At 38.4% G+C, this 15,853-nt stretch overlaps 2 protein-coding genes across 4 annotated transcripts; one reads left to right on the forward strand and one right to left on the reverse strand.

Moving 5' to 3' along the window:
• Positions 1-914: 914 nt before the first annotated feature.
• LOC135470364 (N-acylglucosamine 2-epimerase-like) lies at positions 915-8,776 on the reverse strand. 3 transcript variants are annotated; one of them, XM_064749256.1, is made up of 10 exons: positions 8,674-8,776; positions 7,354-7,466; positions 6,835-6,910; positions 5,858-5,933; positions 5,052-5,221; positions 4,599-4,823; positions 4,163-4,244; positions 3,340-3,647; positions 1,694-1,781; positions 915-1,087 (listed from the first exon to the last, which is right to left on the reverse strand). In XM_064749256.1, exons 2-10 carry the CDS (start codon positions 7,449-7,451, stop codon positions 1,017-1,019), a joined length of 1,194 nt encoding a protein of 397 aa, XP_064605326.1. In that variant the 5' UTR covers positions 7,452-7,466; positions 8,674-8,776; the 3' UTR covers positions 915-1,016. The 3 variants fall into 3 exon arrangements, with proteins under 3 accessions (XP_064605326.1, XP_064605325.1, XP_064605324.1); XM_064749255.1 differs by lacking the exon at positions 8,674-8,776 and adding an exon at positions 8,089-8,122; XM_064749254.1 differs by lacking the exon at positions 8,674-8,776 and having other exon boundaries at positions 7,354-8,661.
• A 771-nt stretch (positions 8,777-9,547) lies between these two features.
• Positions 9,548-15,105, forward strand: LOC135471533 (uncharacterized). The gene is made up of 6 exons (XM_064750798.1): positions 9,548-9,659; positions 9,866-10,063; positions 10,947-11,127; positions 11,504-11,713; positions 12,907-13,133; positions 13,974-15,105. The coding sequence occupies exons 2-6, from the start codon at positions 9,914-9,916 to the stop codon at positions 14,676-14,678; spliced, it is 1,473 nt and encodes a 490-aa protein (XP_064606868.1). The 5' UTR covers positions 9,548-9,659; positions 9,866-9,913; the 3' UTR covers positions 14,679-15,105.
• The last annotated feature ends 748 nt before the right edge of the window (positions 15,106-15,853 follow it).

The raw sequence follows: 15,853 nt of genomic DNA on the forward strand, positions 1-15,853 counted from the left end.
TCATCAGTCTACAAATAGTCTAGTGAATGAGAAAGATCGGGCTTGGTGAGGATGAGTTTTTAATAGTTTTTGCATATAGTTGTATACTTACAAGAACAGGTATAGTTCAGCCAAAAAGGGGCCACAGTTTGTACCCATCGGAATACCTGTGCACTGTTGTCTTGGTTTCCCCGAATTTCACGTAGATGTTGTTAGCGAGAAATTCGACGAACAACGAAGCATGACATGAATGTGACACCGATACAATTAGTGATGGATTTCTGCAAATTAAATCTGAGGAATAGTGGCATAGAGAGTGGAGAAATCCCAAATAGACATATCCTGATACGGGCAGTTGAGCCTATATAGTTCATCAGTGAGACGTTTGGAGTTTATAAGAATCCACATGCAGTTGACGCTTGAATTTTTTAAAGAACGTACAACAGTACCTTTTCCAAAATGGCTTCTTAATTGTAGTGTCTTCGTTCAGAGAGTAGATAGTTTGGTGGTAAAGCTTGTTGAACCCACAACAATGCGAGCTTTGAAGATGGGGATTTATGAATTTTTGGATTCTAGTAAAGTTGTGGTGTATCTGTGTGACGGGAAGTTACGGATATGCTCCTCTGTTTGACGAAGGACTGAGAAACAATGAGAGCCGAGTTTTAGAACAGTAGTGTGGGTACAAGTGTTAGTTCAGATTTATGATTGCTTATATACATTCAATGAAATCTTAGGTTAAATGCGTTTCCTGGACAATGACGGATGAATTTGTACTTTCGTCGATGAAACGGATTAATCCGTTACTAAATATATATACGTTAGATTGGCAATAGAGCAATTCGTCATCACTCAGGGAACGCATTTAACCGAAGATTCCTTTGAAGGTATAGCCACGGAACTATTCAACAAATGAAAAATAAAAAGCGTTTCAGTTTGTTCTATTTTATTTTTCATTCCGAACTACAATCGAATAATTTAAATACTGAAGACATGATGCCCTGGAGACGATATACGAGAAAGGGGCTAGCATGTATCGTTTACTCATTACCAAGCAGCTCCGTGGCCATTTTTTCGCACATCATGAGGTATCTTGCCACGTGGAAACATCCTGCCAAAATATATAGACAAGGAACCTGACTGAAATTTGAGTAGCTATATAAATAGGTTATGACTGGGATGAAGCATATTTGTGAACGTGTCGCCCATACATACAGCTATATCATATAGAACGCAAAGAAAGTAAAAGACTTCCAGAGGAAAAACACGCCATATGTTCACGAATATGTCATTTTTCTATACGTTATATGAGCTTTGCTAAAAATTTGCAAAAGACATATGCATTAGGAATAGTTGAAGATATTTAATTGTGTTAATATTGCACACAGAGGTGTTCAGCTTGTTCTGCTACTGCCAGGAAAGCCGATCCTCTGCCATAGTCTTCGTAATCTAAATAATCTTGCTGGATATCTTGCATCTGATGAAATGATTTATTTATTTGAACAGAATTTTACGACGATGCTCGAGAATATTTCACTCGACGGCGAGTGAGGTCACTGTGCTGATTAAATGAAGACGGTTGTTTGCTTGTAGCAAATTTATAATACATGTACAACAGAGCACCACTTTCCAGCAACGTATAGTTTCAGAATCGTTCACGGAGATCACAGGTGCATCAACTAAAAAACTAGCTTTTATTTGTCAGAAACATCCTCACCTTTGTAATCCCCTCCTTTGAAATCCATATTAATTTCTCCCCTCCGATCCAGATATCCGAACCATTCTCCGTGTACATCGTCGACGAACTGAAATTAAAGTCTAAGTATTTTTCAGACGTCGGGTTGTAAAATTAAAACAAGTAACTTATACGAGTAATCCTTGGCCGTTAGTCGAACACTTGTTTCCTTCATTTCACCGGTGACCCATGTTATATACATACGGATTCATTAGAAATCACACAAATGGCTGACTTTAGGTTTTAAGCCTGTGATAGATATACAGTAAACAGCCTTTGCACATCGACAGTCAACAGACTTCCTCCCTGATATACAAACCAACAGCCTATAGTAGTAACATATTTCGTTGTCTCTATAGCGAATGATCATTCACTGTGTTGAAGGCGTGGGCCCGAAGTATTACTGCCCTTCTAGGTATACAGCCTGAAGTCAAAATTCAGTCCGCTTTTACCCCTATGCAATCTCTGATACTTGAAACATCGGAGGGTGTCGCCGGTTCCTATTTGGCTTAATTCTCAATAGGTGATTCCTTTCCGCTGTTGCAGATCGTAACAGGACAGTCTGTATACTGATTGGAGTAGGCCTACATGTAGTTCCCATTTCACGTTCGGACGAAATTCGGTTTGTTCTCACACACCCACCATTCCTGTATTTCAGTCTTATTTTATATAACAAGGGTAACAACGAGAGAACGTAGACTAACATGATCTGTGAATCAAAGTTACTCTCTTTCACCCAATCAGAAGAGCGTCGCCATGTTAAGGTAGCTATAGAATATATATAAAGTATTACTGCCATAATTAGTGGGGGTGACTTTTTTAATCAGCAAAGCAGAGTCATGTTGAAGGTATAAAGCCCTTTGTAGCAGTTAATGATCCTCGTTCAGCCAATCAGAAAAGCAGTCTTCTACATATATCATGGTAACTGAACTGGACCCGTTCAGCCTGTCGTAAAAGTACAGTCACGTTGAAAGCAGCATGCATGGTTAGTGGAGAGGCCTCCTTTACTCAAACACAAATTGACCACACTCCTTTAGCCCATAACCAGAAATGCGGCATACTATAGCTTGGTTAGTGAATATGACTCGTTCCTCCAATAAACAAAAGCACCACCAAGTTGAAGTAGTCGAAAAGGGTTCTGTCAGCCAGTCAGAAAAGCGCAACCTAGTTGAAGGTATACAGCCCATACTATCACGTTCAGGTAATGGGGACTCGATTAGAAAAAAAACATACCATCCTGCCGCAGGTAAAGCAGTCTAAATGCTTACATCACTGACAGAAATGACTGCATCGATGACTGCATCGGTATATACAGTGATGGCCCCTTCCATGGCTAAGGTTGACGCGGGTTACAGCAGGTCAGAGAGTGAATGGACTTTGAATAAATGCGGGGCATAAGCTAGGTCAACGCCAAGAAACAAAGGTGTTTTATCTGGACTGCTCACTGTCGAATCATGGGCAAAACTAGAGTTCGTTATAGCATCGAGTCCCGATACATTGCACCATTCAAGCGAATTTCGTCAGAGAAAATGTTGATTTTCATGATACAAAAGTAAGGAAATAGCGAATATCTAACGGAAGAGAATGAACCCGCCTATATATAAGTACCATTATGCTATATTACTTACATGCTTGTAAGCGTAATCGAAGACTTTGGAGAATTTTTGAAAGTATTCAGAATTTTTCGTCTCTTTGTAGGCCATCAAAAATGCTATGAGAGCTTCGTTGTGCGGCCACCAAAGCTTCATGTTCCATTCTAGTTGCGCTGGCGACAGGCCATCTGCATCGAGAAAGTAAAATATCCCACCGTACTTCTTGTCCCAACCGTTCTCGAAGGACGTGTCAATGAACTTCTCAATGGCTATGCTCTTCAGAGTGTTGTCTTCTAGCCTATTTGCCAGTGTCGTCAAGACCCAACCGGCTTCAATAGCATGACCTGTGAATGAGACGCCCAACCTCTGTGGCAACGTTAGCGACAATATATGTCTTATCCTTTTTGCATATATGCAAATATCCACATCATTAGGGGGAAGGGGGGGGGGGGGGCTATGTTAAATAGTAGGGCCGCAATTTATTTAAGACATGAGCATCAAATGAGAAGTAAGAATCTCTTAATCCATACCTTTTCATATCATATTCATTTAACTTTTGTCAAATAATTGAGGTGAAATTACTGCCATGCTGAACTTCACCAAAAACTCTATATCAAAGCAGCAATACAGCCGTGTATTCACCTACTCAGAACATTTCACTAATATCCCAACACATCCCAAGACACATGCACTTGGGTCGGATGTACAAAACAATGCACATTAAAACTCGTGAACGTATACCTTTAACTGCACATTTCACTTTGAGCTTGGTTATATTTCCTCTGTTTTTCCATCTTTACTGATAAACAATTACGAGATATACTTTATGTCTCGTGTCTAATGCTCCCTAGTACATCACCTGGGTTCATTAGTCGACCTGCACATCCAGGTAGTTCTTTACCGTCAAAAGACACGTTTTCAAGAACAACCTTTCCGTCTCTCTAAATATAAGCAATTATACAAAATTGATTCTTATATGATTCATCTATGAACGGCAATATATGTGATTGCGATGGCAATTATCATAATGGCATACCGAACTTTTTACATTGCAACACTCTGCACCTATATATTATAGGCCTATAACTAGGGAAATCCATGACAATTAATGATATTCCACAAAAGACGAAAATAACATGTAGACTGGATGAGACTTTGATTTCGCACATCAACTTAGTATCATCTGCATGTTGGAGATTTATCTCAAGCAATGTTAACGTGCATGTGTAAGTTATAACTGGCATGTGATGTGATGGTTTTAGTTTGATGTTGCATACAAGTAAGCATATATTTACCTGGACGTGTGAAAGTACTTGGGAGATACACCATTTCATGTCACTCCGATATTTGTCAAGTAACCCTGGTTCCATGGTGACTAGTTGGTCTATCAGACATAGAATCACCATAGGTATGGCCATCTTGTTCACGGACTCCATTCCTGCCAGTTTTGGACGGCCTAACTCTGTGTCATCCACTCGAACCCAGTACAGTATCTTATCCATCATTTTCAGGGCCTCGGTCTACAAAAGGAACACATTAACATCAATGAGAAAAAAATCAGTGTTGTATGGATTTTATTTGATGACATGCGTATGGAGGGAGAACTTCACCAAAAAGGTATATGGGAAATAAGCTTGTCTATGTCATACCACAGCAAAAGACATACAGGTGTACATCGAATATCGAGTACGCATGTGTAGTTTGTCAATGCTCTTGTACATGTTTGGTACATACATGCATAAACTGACCTTGTACTTCGGGTCCCCAGTGGCTCTGGCGAGCTCTGACAAAGCCATAAGGTAAAAGCACTCCGAGAAAATAGTTCGCTGGATTTTCAACGGTTTCCCATCTCTTGTTAGCGAAAAATAGCACTTCCAGGTCTCCGGATTTTTGACATATTTCATAAGAAACTCACCTCCTGTTTAGAGTAAAACGGACAATATATACCGAAACAGCAATTGCGTATAATTAAAGAAAATCTTCCTTTTTAAGCCCACCATATTTAGATTGTTCAAGATATAAAGCTGGCATTCAACCTACAGGCCGGCATTTAGGAATAGGCAATTGAACATCCAGTTGATCTAATACACGCGTATCTGCAACAATATATTATGCAAGAGTGCGAGTACATTGGACAAGAAGCATGGACAAGCAAATAGTTTCTGTGTGAACAATTAATAAACGTAAATATATGTATATATACATGTATATGCACATTATAGGGCTATACTTTCTGGGTATACATAACAATGATTCTATTTACCCAACCATCTAACTCACTTGTATTTATCCGGAGAGAAGAAGCTGAGCTCACCAGTGGATTTTACAGTGAACATGCGTAGCCTCTTTGATGAAATGAGACATCACAGATAAAGTCAAGAGTAAAGTCGTTGGTTCGAAGTCTGGATTTGTCTCAGCGAGTTGTCTGCAATAATATCTGAGCTATGTCCATAAATCCTATTTTCTGATGACTATAGTACTATTACTAAAACTACTTCATGGCATGACTGACATCCACTAATCATTGCGCATTCCTGTTATATGTAATATATACCATTCCGAGCAGCGTCCAGTATTTCAGGTTTATGGAAACGTTTCACATCATTGTACAGTCTGGAATATGTCCACACCTACAACACATGCAGTGAAATCTTTACATTTATATTGCATTGTATTATAATGAGATACCGGTAATAATTTAATAATAGTACCATATTTTCAATGGTCTTACGAAAATCGGATTAGAATTGTTAAGATTGTCCATACTGTGATTACAAGATGCAAGAATATATAGGGCCTTATAATATATTACCCGGTTTCTTCCCACCCTAATGCTGGCCTCGTATAAGTGAAATATTCTTGAGTATAAATATTTATATTTGCACAAAAAGCGGGTTCCAACCCGGCCTTGGAAAGTGAATTTGCAGATTTTGTGATAACAAATCGACGACGCTCTTTTTGCTATATAGCGTTCAATGGAAATGACTTCTCTTCCTCCAGTATTGCATGTGGGCATATCTGTACGTCACAAGAGGGCAAGTTCGTCAGTACGCGGTAAATGGTTTTCTTCACGGTTTCCGCTACCTATAAAACTGACGGCCATCGTATGCTGAAGGAGTATGTAGCCCTATGACGTTAAACAGCAATCAAACAGATAATTAAATAGTCATAATATTTATTGTGTTACCTCGAATAATAGATGGAGCATGCAGACATTTTGAAGATGGATGAAACATTCAGACGAAGTCAATAAACTTAGAAAAGCATGCACCCACAAGCACATTCTTACTGCTTGTGGGACCTTGACGACGCTCGTGTGGCTTTTTGTGCATTCGTTGAAAGACCACTTGTCTTCCATCAGTATGGGTTTCCATGTGAGGAAGTTTGCCAGTAACTGGACAAAGGTCGGTGGTTTACGCCTTGCCACCCACCCTCAAAAATTCTTGAGTTTGACGTTAAAGAGCAATATAATAGAAATAAATAAAAAAATCTACATTATCTACAGATTACAGTTTATGATTATACATATACCTGTCTGCCTTGGAGCCAGCAGTATTTGGTTTCGTCATACACCTTCCCGTCTCTAGTGAGGCAGGTGAAGAACCCTCTGAAAAGTTATTTAATGTATTCGATAACTGTATAGTCACACATGCATGAATACTACTTTGTCAACAAATACCAGCACATATTTGTCAGCTACATCTGTTTTACTGATTCTATATACATATAGACCCCACTGGTATGTGTCAAGTTCATACATGGTATCGATTAATAGACAATTTCCCCGATAAAGGAAAGAGGCTGTTATTAAAGCCAAGAAGTTAGGTACATATATGTGCAATGACAATCGGTTTCAGGCATTACATAGTTTTCAGTCTTCATCAGAAACATATATATGTGCTCTTGCATATGTACATATATGTCACTGACCTCTAGTGTTGTTTCGGGTAGTAATCCAAAAGTTCCATACACTGACAGTGACTTTCTTGAACTTTAGACACGTACATATTTTTATATTTGACTGTATATGCAAAAAGTTTACATATTTACCCATATTTATCGTCGTGGGAGTTCTTTAGCCAAAATTCCATGGTTCTGTCCAAGTCTGCTGCCATCTTGTCCCGAAACTCGACTAGTCTACTTTCCATGTTCAGTTTGTGGGGCTGAGCATTCGTAAGATTGTCAGGACAATGAATGGCCATGAAGAAATAACATTTTTCGTATGTTAAGTATAATAGTTGCTGATATACTTGAGAGAAAAACACATGAATACCTGCAATATTTTTTATGAGATGAAATTGATCATGGCGGCAAAAAACTTATCTCTTTATCTCGGGTTTTCTTTGCATATGCATTTGTACGCGTGCATGTTGGAAGGTGTTTTTAATTCTGCATGTATATCTACTTATGCATTTTTACCTAAAGTAAGTACAGCAAAATGACATCGACTATTTAGCTCGTTTCACGTGAACACATTTATCATAGTTTATATATATAGGTCTATAAGAAGTTTATCTCTCTTTGCAATTAGAACCCTTGGTGGCGATGTGTGTGTGTGTGTGTTTAGAAAATATGTACAATTATATTGCATATTATATATATATCATCGCGTATACATGCTCTAACCATATATTTGTTGTGTGAGATGTCAACAAACAATGAAGTCCACTTTAGTTGTACCGATTCAGTCCTGTTATATACACGTATAGATCGACATAGTAAAGTCCAGCTCTGAATTAAGTTTTCTTTGTTCAAGAGATAGACCCACTCGTTTTAACTACTCACAAAAGCATTGACGATGTACATAGGCAGGCTGCGTACGTGATGTTATGTCCTTCACATACTACTGTTTCAACGATTATATGTTTTATGTCTTAATTTTGTGCTGAATGACCCAACAACATGATGTTTGTGTCACATATTAGACCCCTATAACAATACATGCATGCCCTTCCTTACTGCGCTATACACTCGATTTTTTTTTTGCTTTTAAACTGTAGAAGGATATCATTTTATCACTACATGAGGAGGTTGTTATACATATATGTAGGCCTAAGGCCTTATATACTTGACACAGCTTACTTCCAACACATGCTGAACTTGTGTATGTGTATGACTCCAGCATTATATATGTACAGAAAGAAAAGAGCTCTGATGCTGCATTTTGCCTACACGGCCAGTAGGGACAGGTCTTGCAAAGTACATAGGTTTAGGTGCCTGCCAGATGGGCAGGAAATTTGTAGAGTTAAAGGTCACCAAAACATTCTGTTGATACTGTATACTTATTCCATATATTGTGAAATCTCAAAGAACATTTTCTATATTTACTATAGCAGTTTTGCGACTTGGAAATTGAAAAAATACACCTACCCAGTTGACAAATCCGGGAGGAATATACAACCGTCGATCTCCTGAGCTAAGTCGTATACTATATACGATATAGTATGGGATAATGTACAGGGCCTGTGTCGTATCTGTTCACTTTATCTAGATGTTTCGTATTGTTAATCTAGGACACTAAGTGTATACAGACGTACACGTATACATGGCTATCAGCGAAACAGGCGATGTCTACTTATAATAAAGTGTATTATATAAGCCAAGGTACATGTAGCTAAGCTTTGTTATATATGGGAGTTAAGGTTGGACGGCCCCATCCAGCTGTGAAATTTGGCCTATTATAAATGCTTCATTTAGTTATACCCCTGTTTCCAATTTCAGTGTAGATTATGTCTATACGTCAATTTTTTTTTTTTTTTTTTTGGTTGACGGCAAGGTAGGTTCGTATATAATAATGACGACACAGTCGAGCATTGTGAACTGTTCCGTCTAAGTCTTAACTATATAACCAATGAATAACGCTGTTTGTGTGCTGTTATAGATGCTATAGATTTAGTTAATTTATTAATATTAGGTCCAGTCACTGCACGAATGAAATTAGTTCAGATATAGGGATGCTTTTCGATAAACCTGTACACCATCCATGACAATGTCAAGTTAATAAATTATATCCATGTATTTTTTAATCATTACTATTTCCAAAAGAAATACACCTTCACGAATCTGACAGACCGTTTTGCTATGTATTTTGTAGTTGTGCGAATTGTACATGTGTTCAATTCTATCGTACACATGTAAAATGAGGGTGCGTTCATGTACTGCGAGATCTGTAATATCGGGGTAAAGGAGAATTTGCTAGTCACGTGGTCTGTCTAGCCGAGAAAAGCCAATAGTGCGCCGTAGTGTATTTGTCGCTGCACATTACCTTTCGTGGATTCGCTGGATTTAGCTGTCTCAGAAACATGGGGAGGCATTAGTTTTGAGAATGAACACAAAATATTGGGCACAGAAAAGTCGTAAATATATAATGCTTTATGATTGTAACATCATCTAGATGGGTATTGATGCTATATACGTGTACATTGTTTTGATGTCTGGGAACACGAATCTATCAATGTGAGCAGTTTGTTGACCGTGTAGAGGAAATGTTGTGGCGAGCATAAAACATGGAGTCACCCACTTAAAATATGTAAACTTGCAGCCCATATTATTTTCTTTACAGGCGGAACAAAACATGTAGTGCTACAGATGTTCATGCCAAACTTTTGCAATGTTGGTGTTTTCAACACATTGTGTTGCTGTGACTTTTTTTTTTATGGTAGCATGTGTTTCCGCTGACGAGAACATCCGCGTGGGCACTTACAACTTGTGGAATGTGATGTTTAACTGGGGTGTTCGGCAACATCGGATTGCAGAAATGGTGGGTCAGATAGGCCGGGTGTAAATTTCCCACACAGAATCTTCAGAAACTAAATATGTGCAATCGTGAATCGTAGTCTCGATATTTAGATTCTGACGACAGGCGCTGGGTCTTAAGCCTACAGCTAAGAGCTAAATTTCTTCCGTCATTTTTCACTCTGACACTCAACTGCATGGTCGATTTACCCGTCAGATTTTAACAAAAAGAAAAAAAGAAAAAGAAAACAAAATAAACAAAAATGGAAACATGAAAGCTTAACTCTTAGGACTAGCCTACAGGTCCGGGTAGCTTTATGTATGTTGAAGATACTCACTGCACAATCTATAGCTAACGTCAGTGCTTTATTATTTTTTTATATATCTCGGAGACCTGTGAATTACCATGCAGATAAATGTTAGAAGAAAAATGTAAGGAGGAAAGACTTTGATTGCTGAATAATACACAGTCGTGTTGTCGGCAATGATGCATTGCCAGTATACCACATCTCATGTTGATGATGCATTTGTCTTAGGTTACTTGTGGTATTCTATCTATGGAGATACAATATTCTTCCACTGAGATATTGGCCAACATCTTTTTATTTTCAAGCATCTGTGTTAGTTGTCAGTTTTTTAATTATATTGAAAAATGCTAACATTTTATAATATCTTTCATGTACAAGAGCATTTATTCTCAGCTAGTACCATACAAAGTGACTGTGTCCATTCTTGGATCTGCTTTCATGTAGCCTACATGGTTCTTCCTTACAAGACTTTCAGAATGAGAAACAGACATCTAATAAAAATAAAAAAATATGCAAGAGAGATAACATCACTCCTACTCATGTCACCCTCAGTTAAATGAGTCTAATATTAAATACACAAGAAGTGATTCTTGTTTTTAGATACTTGATGCCCAGCCAGATATCATTGGCTTTCAAGAGGTACGAGGTCATAAAACTGGAGAGAGAAACCAGGTGGCAGACCTCAAGTCCCTGCTACCTGAGTACAGATGGATGAGGCATCACCCTACGAATTATGTACAGAAAGTGAATGGCAGCTTCTTACCTGGATGGGAAACGGAAGGTGTGTCTGAGGGCTCTTTCACTTTAGGGAAATGTCTTTGTTAAGCAATGGAGATATGCACATGAATTTTATACAGGATTGTTAGTTCAAGATTTAAATTCCATTTGGTTTAATTATCAACACACTGACTGACCAAGCCACCATCAAATCTTTTAAAGACTTAGCTGTTGATATACATGTGACTGATGTCCTTTATGTGCAAATGCTCCAAAAAGTCTTAAATCAGTTTATCACTCTGAACATCATTCATGTACTGAGCAAGGGCCTTGTTAGAGGCAAAGATACAGGGTTTGCATACATTGCAATTATATTTTAGCATTTATTGCAATTGAATGATTGAGATGTGTGTGTTACAGTTGTACTGTTTCTGTTGTAGGACTTGGCCTGCTGAGTAAATGGCCGATTTTAAAGTCTAGGGTCCATGTCTTGTCCAGTGCCAACACTGGGGACTCCAATAAAAGAGTTAGCTTGTCTGCCCAGATAGCAGTGAATGAGAGGGTCATAGTAAATGTTGTTGTAGTTCACTTTTCTTACGACCGACAACAGCAGTGCCAGAATGCGGCAGAGGTTCTGAAACACCTCACAGGTTGGTACATCTATTACATGTAATTTGATCAGAATATGTCATATATTCTGGAAAGCAATTTTCTTTAATCAGCACGCTATTTTGGTGTCAGAAAATTAATGACTGATGCACAATGTTCCTTACATTCATTTTTGTGTACATGTAATGTTTTAACAGATATTGAAAATTTTATGCTTTATTCCACCAGGTTGTGCCAGGTACTTGTTTATATGGATATTCATATGACTTAATTCCATTTTTCAAGAAAATTTCCTCATTTGTCTAAATCTAACTTGAGCTGTGGCCAGTATTAAGTGTTTTCACATAGAATCAGTTTATGCTTTTTTATCCATCATAGTTGGTGAGGTCACATCCAATCTCTTAAACTCAAAGCAATGTGACGTGTATGTGCTGTAACACATACTGTGCCCTGGATGTAGTGTAACATGTGTGTGCTGTAACACATGATGTGTCCTGGATGTAGTGTAACATATATGTGCTGTAACGTATACTGTGTGTCCTGAATGTAGTGTAACATGTATGTGCTTTAACACATACTGTGTCCTGGATGTAGTGTAACATGTATGTGCTGTAACACATACTGTGTCCTGGATGTAGTGTAATATGTATGTGCTGTAACACATGATGTGTCCTGGATGTAGTGTAACGTATATGTGCTGTAACGTATATTGTGTGTCCTGAATGTAGTGTAACATGTATGTGTTGTAACACATACTGTGTCCTGGATGTAGTGTAACATGTATGTGCTGTAACACATACTGTGTCCTGGATGTAGTGTAACGTGTGTGCTGTAACACATGATGTGTCCTGGATGTAGTGTATCATGTATGTCCTGTAACACATGCCGTGTCGTGGATGTAGTGTAACATGTATGTGCTGTTACGTATGCTGTTCCCTAGATGTAGTGTAACATGTAGGTTTTGTAACACATGCTGTTTTCTGGATGTAGTGTAACATGCATGTGCTGTAACACATACTGTGTCCTGGGTGTAGTGTAACATGTATGTGCTGTAACTATAAGCACATTTAGTTGCTTAGGAAGCGTTTCCTGATATATATTTCAGAGGTTTTGGATTTTAATTGAATGTACAAATGTAGTACATGTATGTGTTAAATGAAAGAATGGAGGTATAAATACCTCCATGATGATGGGTTAGTTGTTAAAGTTTATCCAGTGGTTATTATACCTACAGATTTGAAACTACCAAATGCTGTTATCCTGGGAGATTTCAACACATACACAGACTTTGAATGGTCAGCAAAAGTGTTGACATCTACAAATCGATTGAAGGAAGAATTAGGACCTTGTTATTCGACAGCCACAAGCATTATCCCCAAAGAGAGAATAATTCTGGAGATTGCAGACATATGGGAAGCGACAGCAGACTCTGATCACTTTAGCTTCACATTCAGTAATATGGTAATTATATAATAATAATAATTATACCATTACATTATCATAATTTAGCTGCCTCACCGTATAATCTATGTGCATGCCACTAAAGCATTTACAAGCCAGATACTTGTACCTGGCTTAGCCCCAGTGTTTACAGATAACACTCTATGAGGGTCCCCGTCTCTCCAATCAGCCACAATATTTTGGAGTTCCCTTTATGTTTGGATTAATAATGGTTCATTTCTGCCAAACTCATCAAGTCTTTAACATTCTGCTGTGACAATGCCCATTGCCCCGCATGCATTCCCTGCCTCCTCCCTTTAACACACATACCCACTAAGCTCCCCAACACCCCTTCTCCTCGCTCCCCACCAACCTCATTTCCACTTATACACTTTGTCCCATCAGAAACAAGCAAAGGCATGGCACAAACACATACCAGAATACAGACTGAACCGGTCACACGTAACTGGTCAAATATGGCCTCTAAATTACACACCCACTAGCTTACACATACTCTTTTCCACTGATAATTACATAACAATTGTATAACATTAATTGTGAAAAGTTCCTGATGCTAAAATGAAGATATGATGAAAATTGTAGTGTCCTTCAAAGTAAAACTGTGGATATTTACATACTAGTAAATAGCATTCATATTATCCACCATTAGACAGAGATATACATGTGAAAGAAGATATATTCTTTTTATTGACCAAAAAGCTTCAAGCATGAGGTAGTGTGATCCCAAGTCTAAGCAACGCCATTGCTACCATACTTATACTAGTAGTTCTGTCTGTACCTTAACCACATACTGGACAAAAAGTGACAATGTCAGTCATTTTTTCCCTCTCTTTTTGACAGCCCACACCTGGCTTGCATAGTCGTCCAGATCGAGTGCTAGCCTCTTCAGTTTTCAAGCCAACGTCACTGTTCTTGGTAGGCAGTGGGGATGCATATGAAAAACGCTATCATCACAGTATTGTACTGGACAGATTCTGGACCATTGTATCTCAGGCAGGAAATTCTTATGCTGGCCTGCAGGGATACCCCTGCCTACATGACTGTGGGCCCCATGGATCGTGCAGGTGTGGGGTCTGCGTTGGTGGGGGAAATACCAACACTTGTCTTCTACCAAACTGCAAAGAATGTAGTTCCACTCTTTTCAGGAACCTTGTGATATATGGCTTTATGCTGGCGATTTGTCTTGTACACCTTCTCTATGCAGCTGTCCTAGTCTTAAATCGATCAGTGCGTCGCCATGGTAGAACTATTCGACAAATTTTTGGATGCAATTGTTGTCTCTGCAACCCCAGCTTATATTCTGGCATGTCATTTCCCAGGAATGTCGGGTGGCGGAGTTCAAAACTACAAAGACTGTGGCCATGTCTCAGAATGCCGCCTATGGTATTTTTCATGATCTTTTTAACATTTTCACTGTTAATGTTTTATATAGGGAAACATCTTGTGTTTTCAGAAATGCTCAATACAACATATAGTATCATGAATGAAGAGTTATATCCTTCTGACCATTTGATGGTTATTGCAGACTTGCATGTTGAAATATAGCCGTTTGTATTAATCTTATAAAAAAGAATATATAGGTGTTTATTTGCTTTTGAAATAAGAGCTAAATTTTGGGAATACTTTCAGAGTCTATTCTTATCGTTTTTGATGTAATTGATTAGTGTATTAAAATCTAATAATTCATAAAAATACAGTTTTATTGTTTTGTGGCTTAACAACCTAGGAAAGCTGTTTTCGTTAATGGTTGACATTTAAGCCATGCTGTACTTGTAATACATGGCAAGTTTTCATCATCTGAATATGATGAAGACTGAAACTTGGTTATACTTGACATGTACGGATATGGTATTACGTATTTACAATACGTGTGCCTACCACAATGTTTATAGTATACAACTATACACAAGTATACAACTTGTAGTTAAATTTTGGTTGATGTATGTGGTGTTATGCATGGTGAATAAAAGATACCCTGAAACGTTCATAACAGTCGTTGTGATTTTGTTTTGAAACGTCTTGTGAAATATTTTCACAAGGATGAGTCTAAGTTAATGTAATTGTGTGTCATAAGTGGTTTTGATTGCCCACATCGTCATTTACATCCTTCTGTTTACACAGAAAGCATGAAAATGATGGCAACCGTACGATATTTCCGATTTAATCCCTGAGTTAAACTGGATCATCCAAACACTGATTTGTTTTTTGCCCATACCAGTGAAAGAATAATACCGGTACAGGTTTGGTTTCCAAATTTGGTACAACTTCACCAGCAACTTTATGTTGTGTGATTACAGTAGAACGATGAATTGGGGCATCTGTGTGTTAGTTTGAGATATATGAATTAAAACGGACAAGCATGGGCTCTATGGGCTCTAGGATACGGAGAGCTGGGCGGGCGTATGAACAAAAGCTACTTTGCATGTTGACAGCCACAGATAAGCTGACGGTTCGGTGTCATGTCATGTAGTCGACCGCTTCATTCGGTGGCGGCCACGAAGTAGGGAGACCTGGAATCAAACCCGGTTCAGGTCACATAACAAAGACATTAAAAATGGTCCTGCTTGCAGCTTAGCCTGGCAATAAGCACTGAAATCACGGGACTGGTTGACCCGGTGTCAGTATAATGTGACTGGACGCGGTGTTATATCTGGAGTCACAGATGACTCGTCGTTATATGGCAGAAAAAATGTACGACGTGAAAACCCAAAGTATACATA

The sequence above is a fragment of the Liolophura sinensis genome, chromosome 7 (genome assembly GCF_032854445.1).
Source record: "Liolophura sinensis isolate JHLJ2023 chromosome 7, CUHK_Ljap_v2, whole genome shotgun sequence".
Lineage (NCBI taxonomy): Eukaryota > Metazoa > Mollusca > Polyplacophora > Chitonida > Chitonidae > Liolophura > Liolophura sinensis.

Bases quoted from the DNA above. Each gene is read 5' to 3' on its own strand.
- LOC135470364 (XM_064749254.1), bottom strand. From the start codon at position 7,505: ATGGCCATTCATTGTCCTGACAATCTTACGAATGCTCAGCCCCACAAA. The intron at 5,222-5,857 runs GTATATATTACA...TACTCTAAACAG, and splicing joins ACTGGACGCTGCTCGGAATG to GAGGTGAGTTTCTTATGAAA. The intron at 4,824-5,051 runs GTCAGTTTATGC...TTCCTTTTGTAG, and splicing joins CTGGGGACCCGAAGTACAAG to ACCGAGGCCCTGAAAATGAT.
- LOC135471533 (XM_064750798.1), top strand. From the start codon at position 9,914: ATGTTGGTGTTTTCAACACATTGTGTTGCTGTGACTTTTTTTTTTATG. The intron at 11,128-11,503 runs GTGTGTCTGAGG...TTTCTGTTGTAG, and splicing joins ACCTGGATGGGAAACGGAAG to GACTTGGCCTGCTGAGTAAA. The intron at 13,134-13,973 runs GTAATTATATAA...TCTTTTTGACAG, and splicing joins GCTTCACATTCAGTAATATG to CCCACACCTGGCTTGCATAG.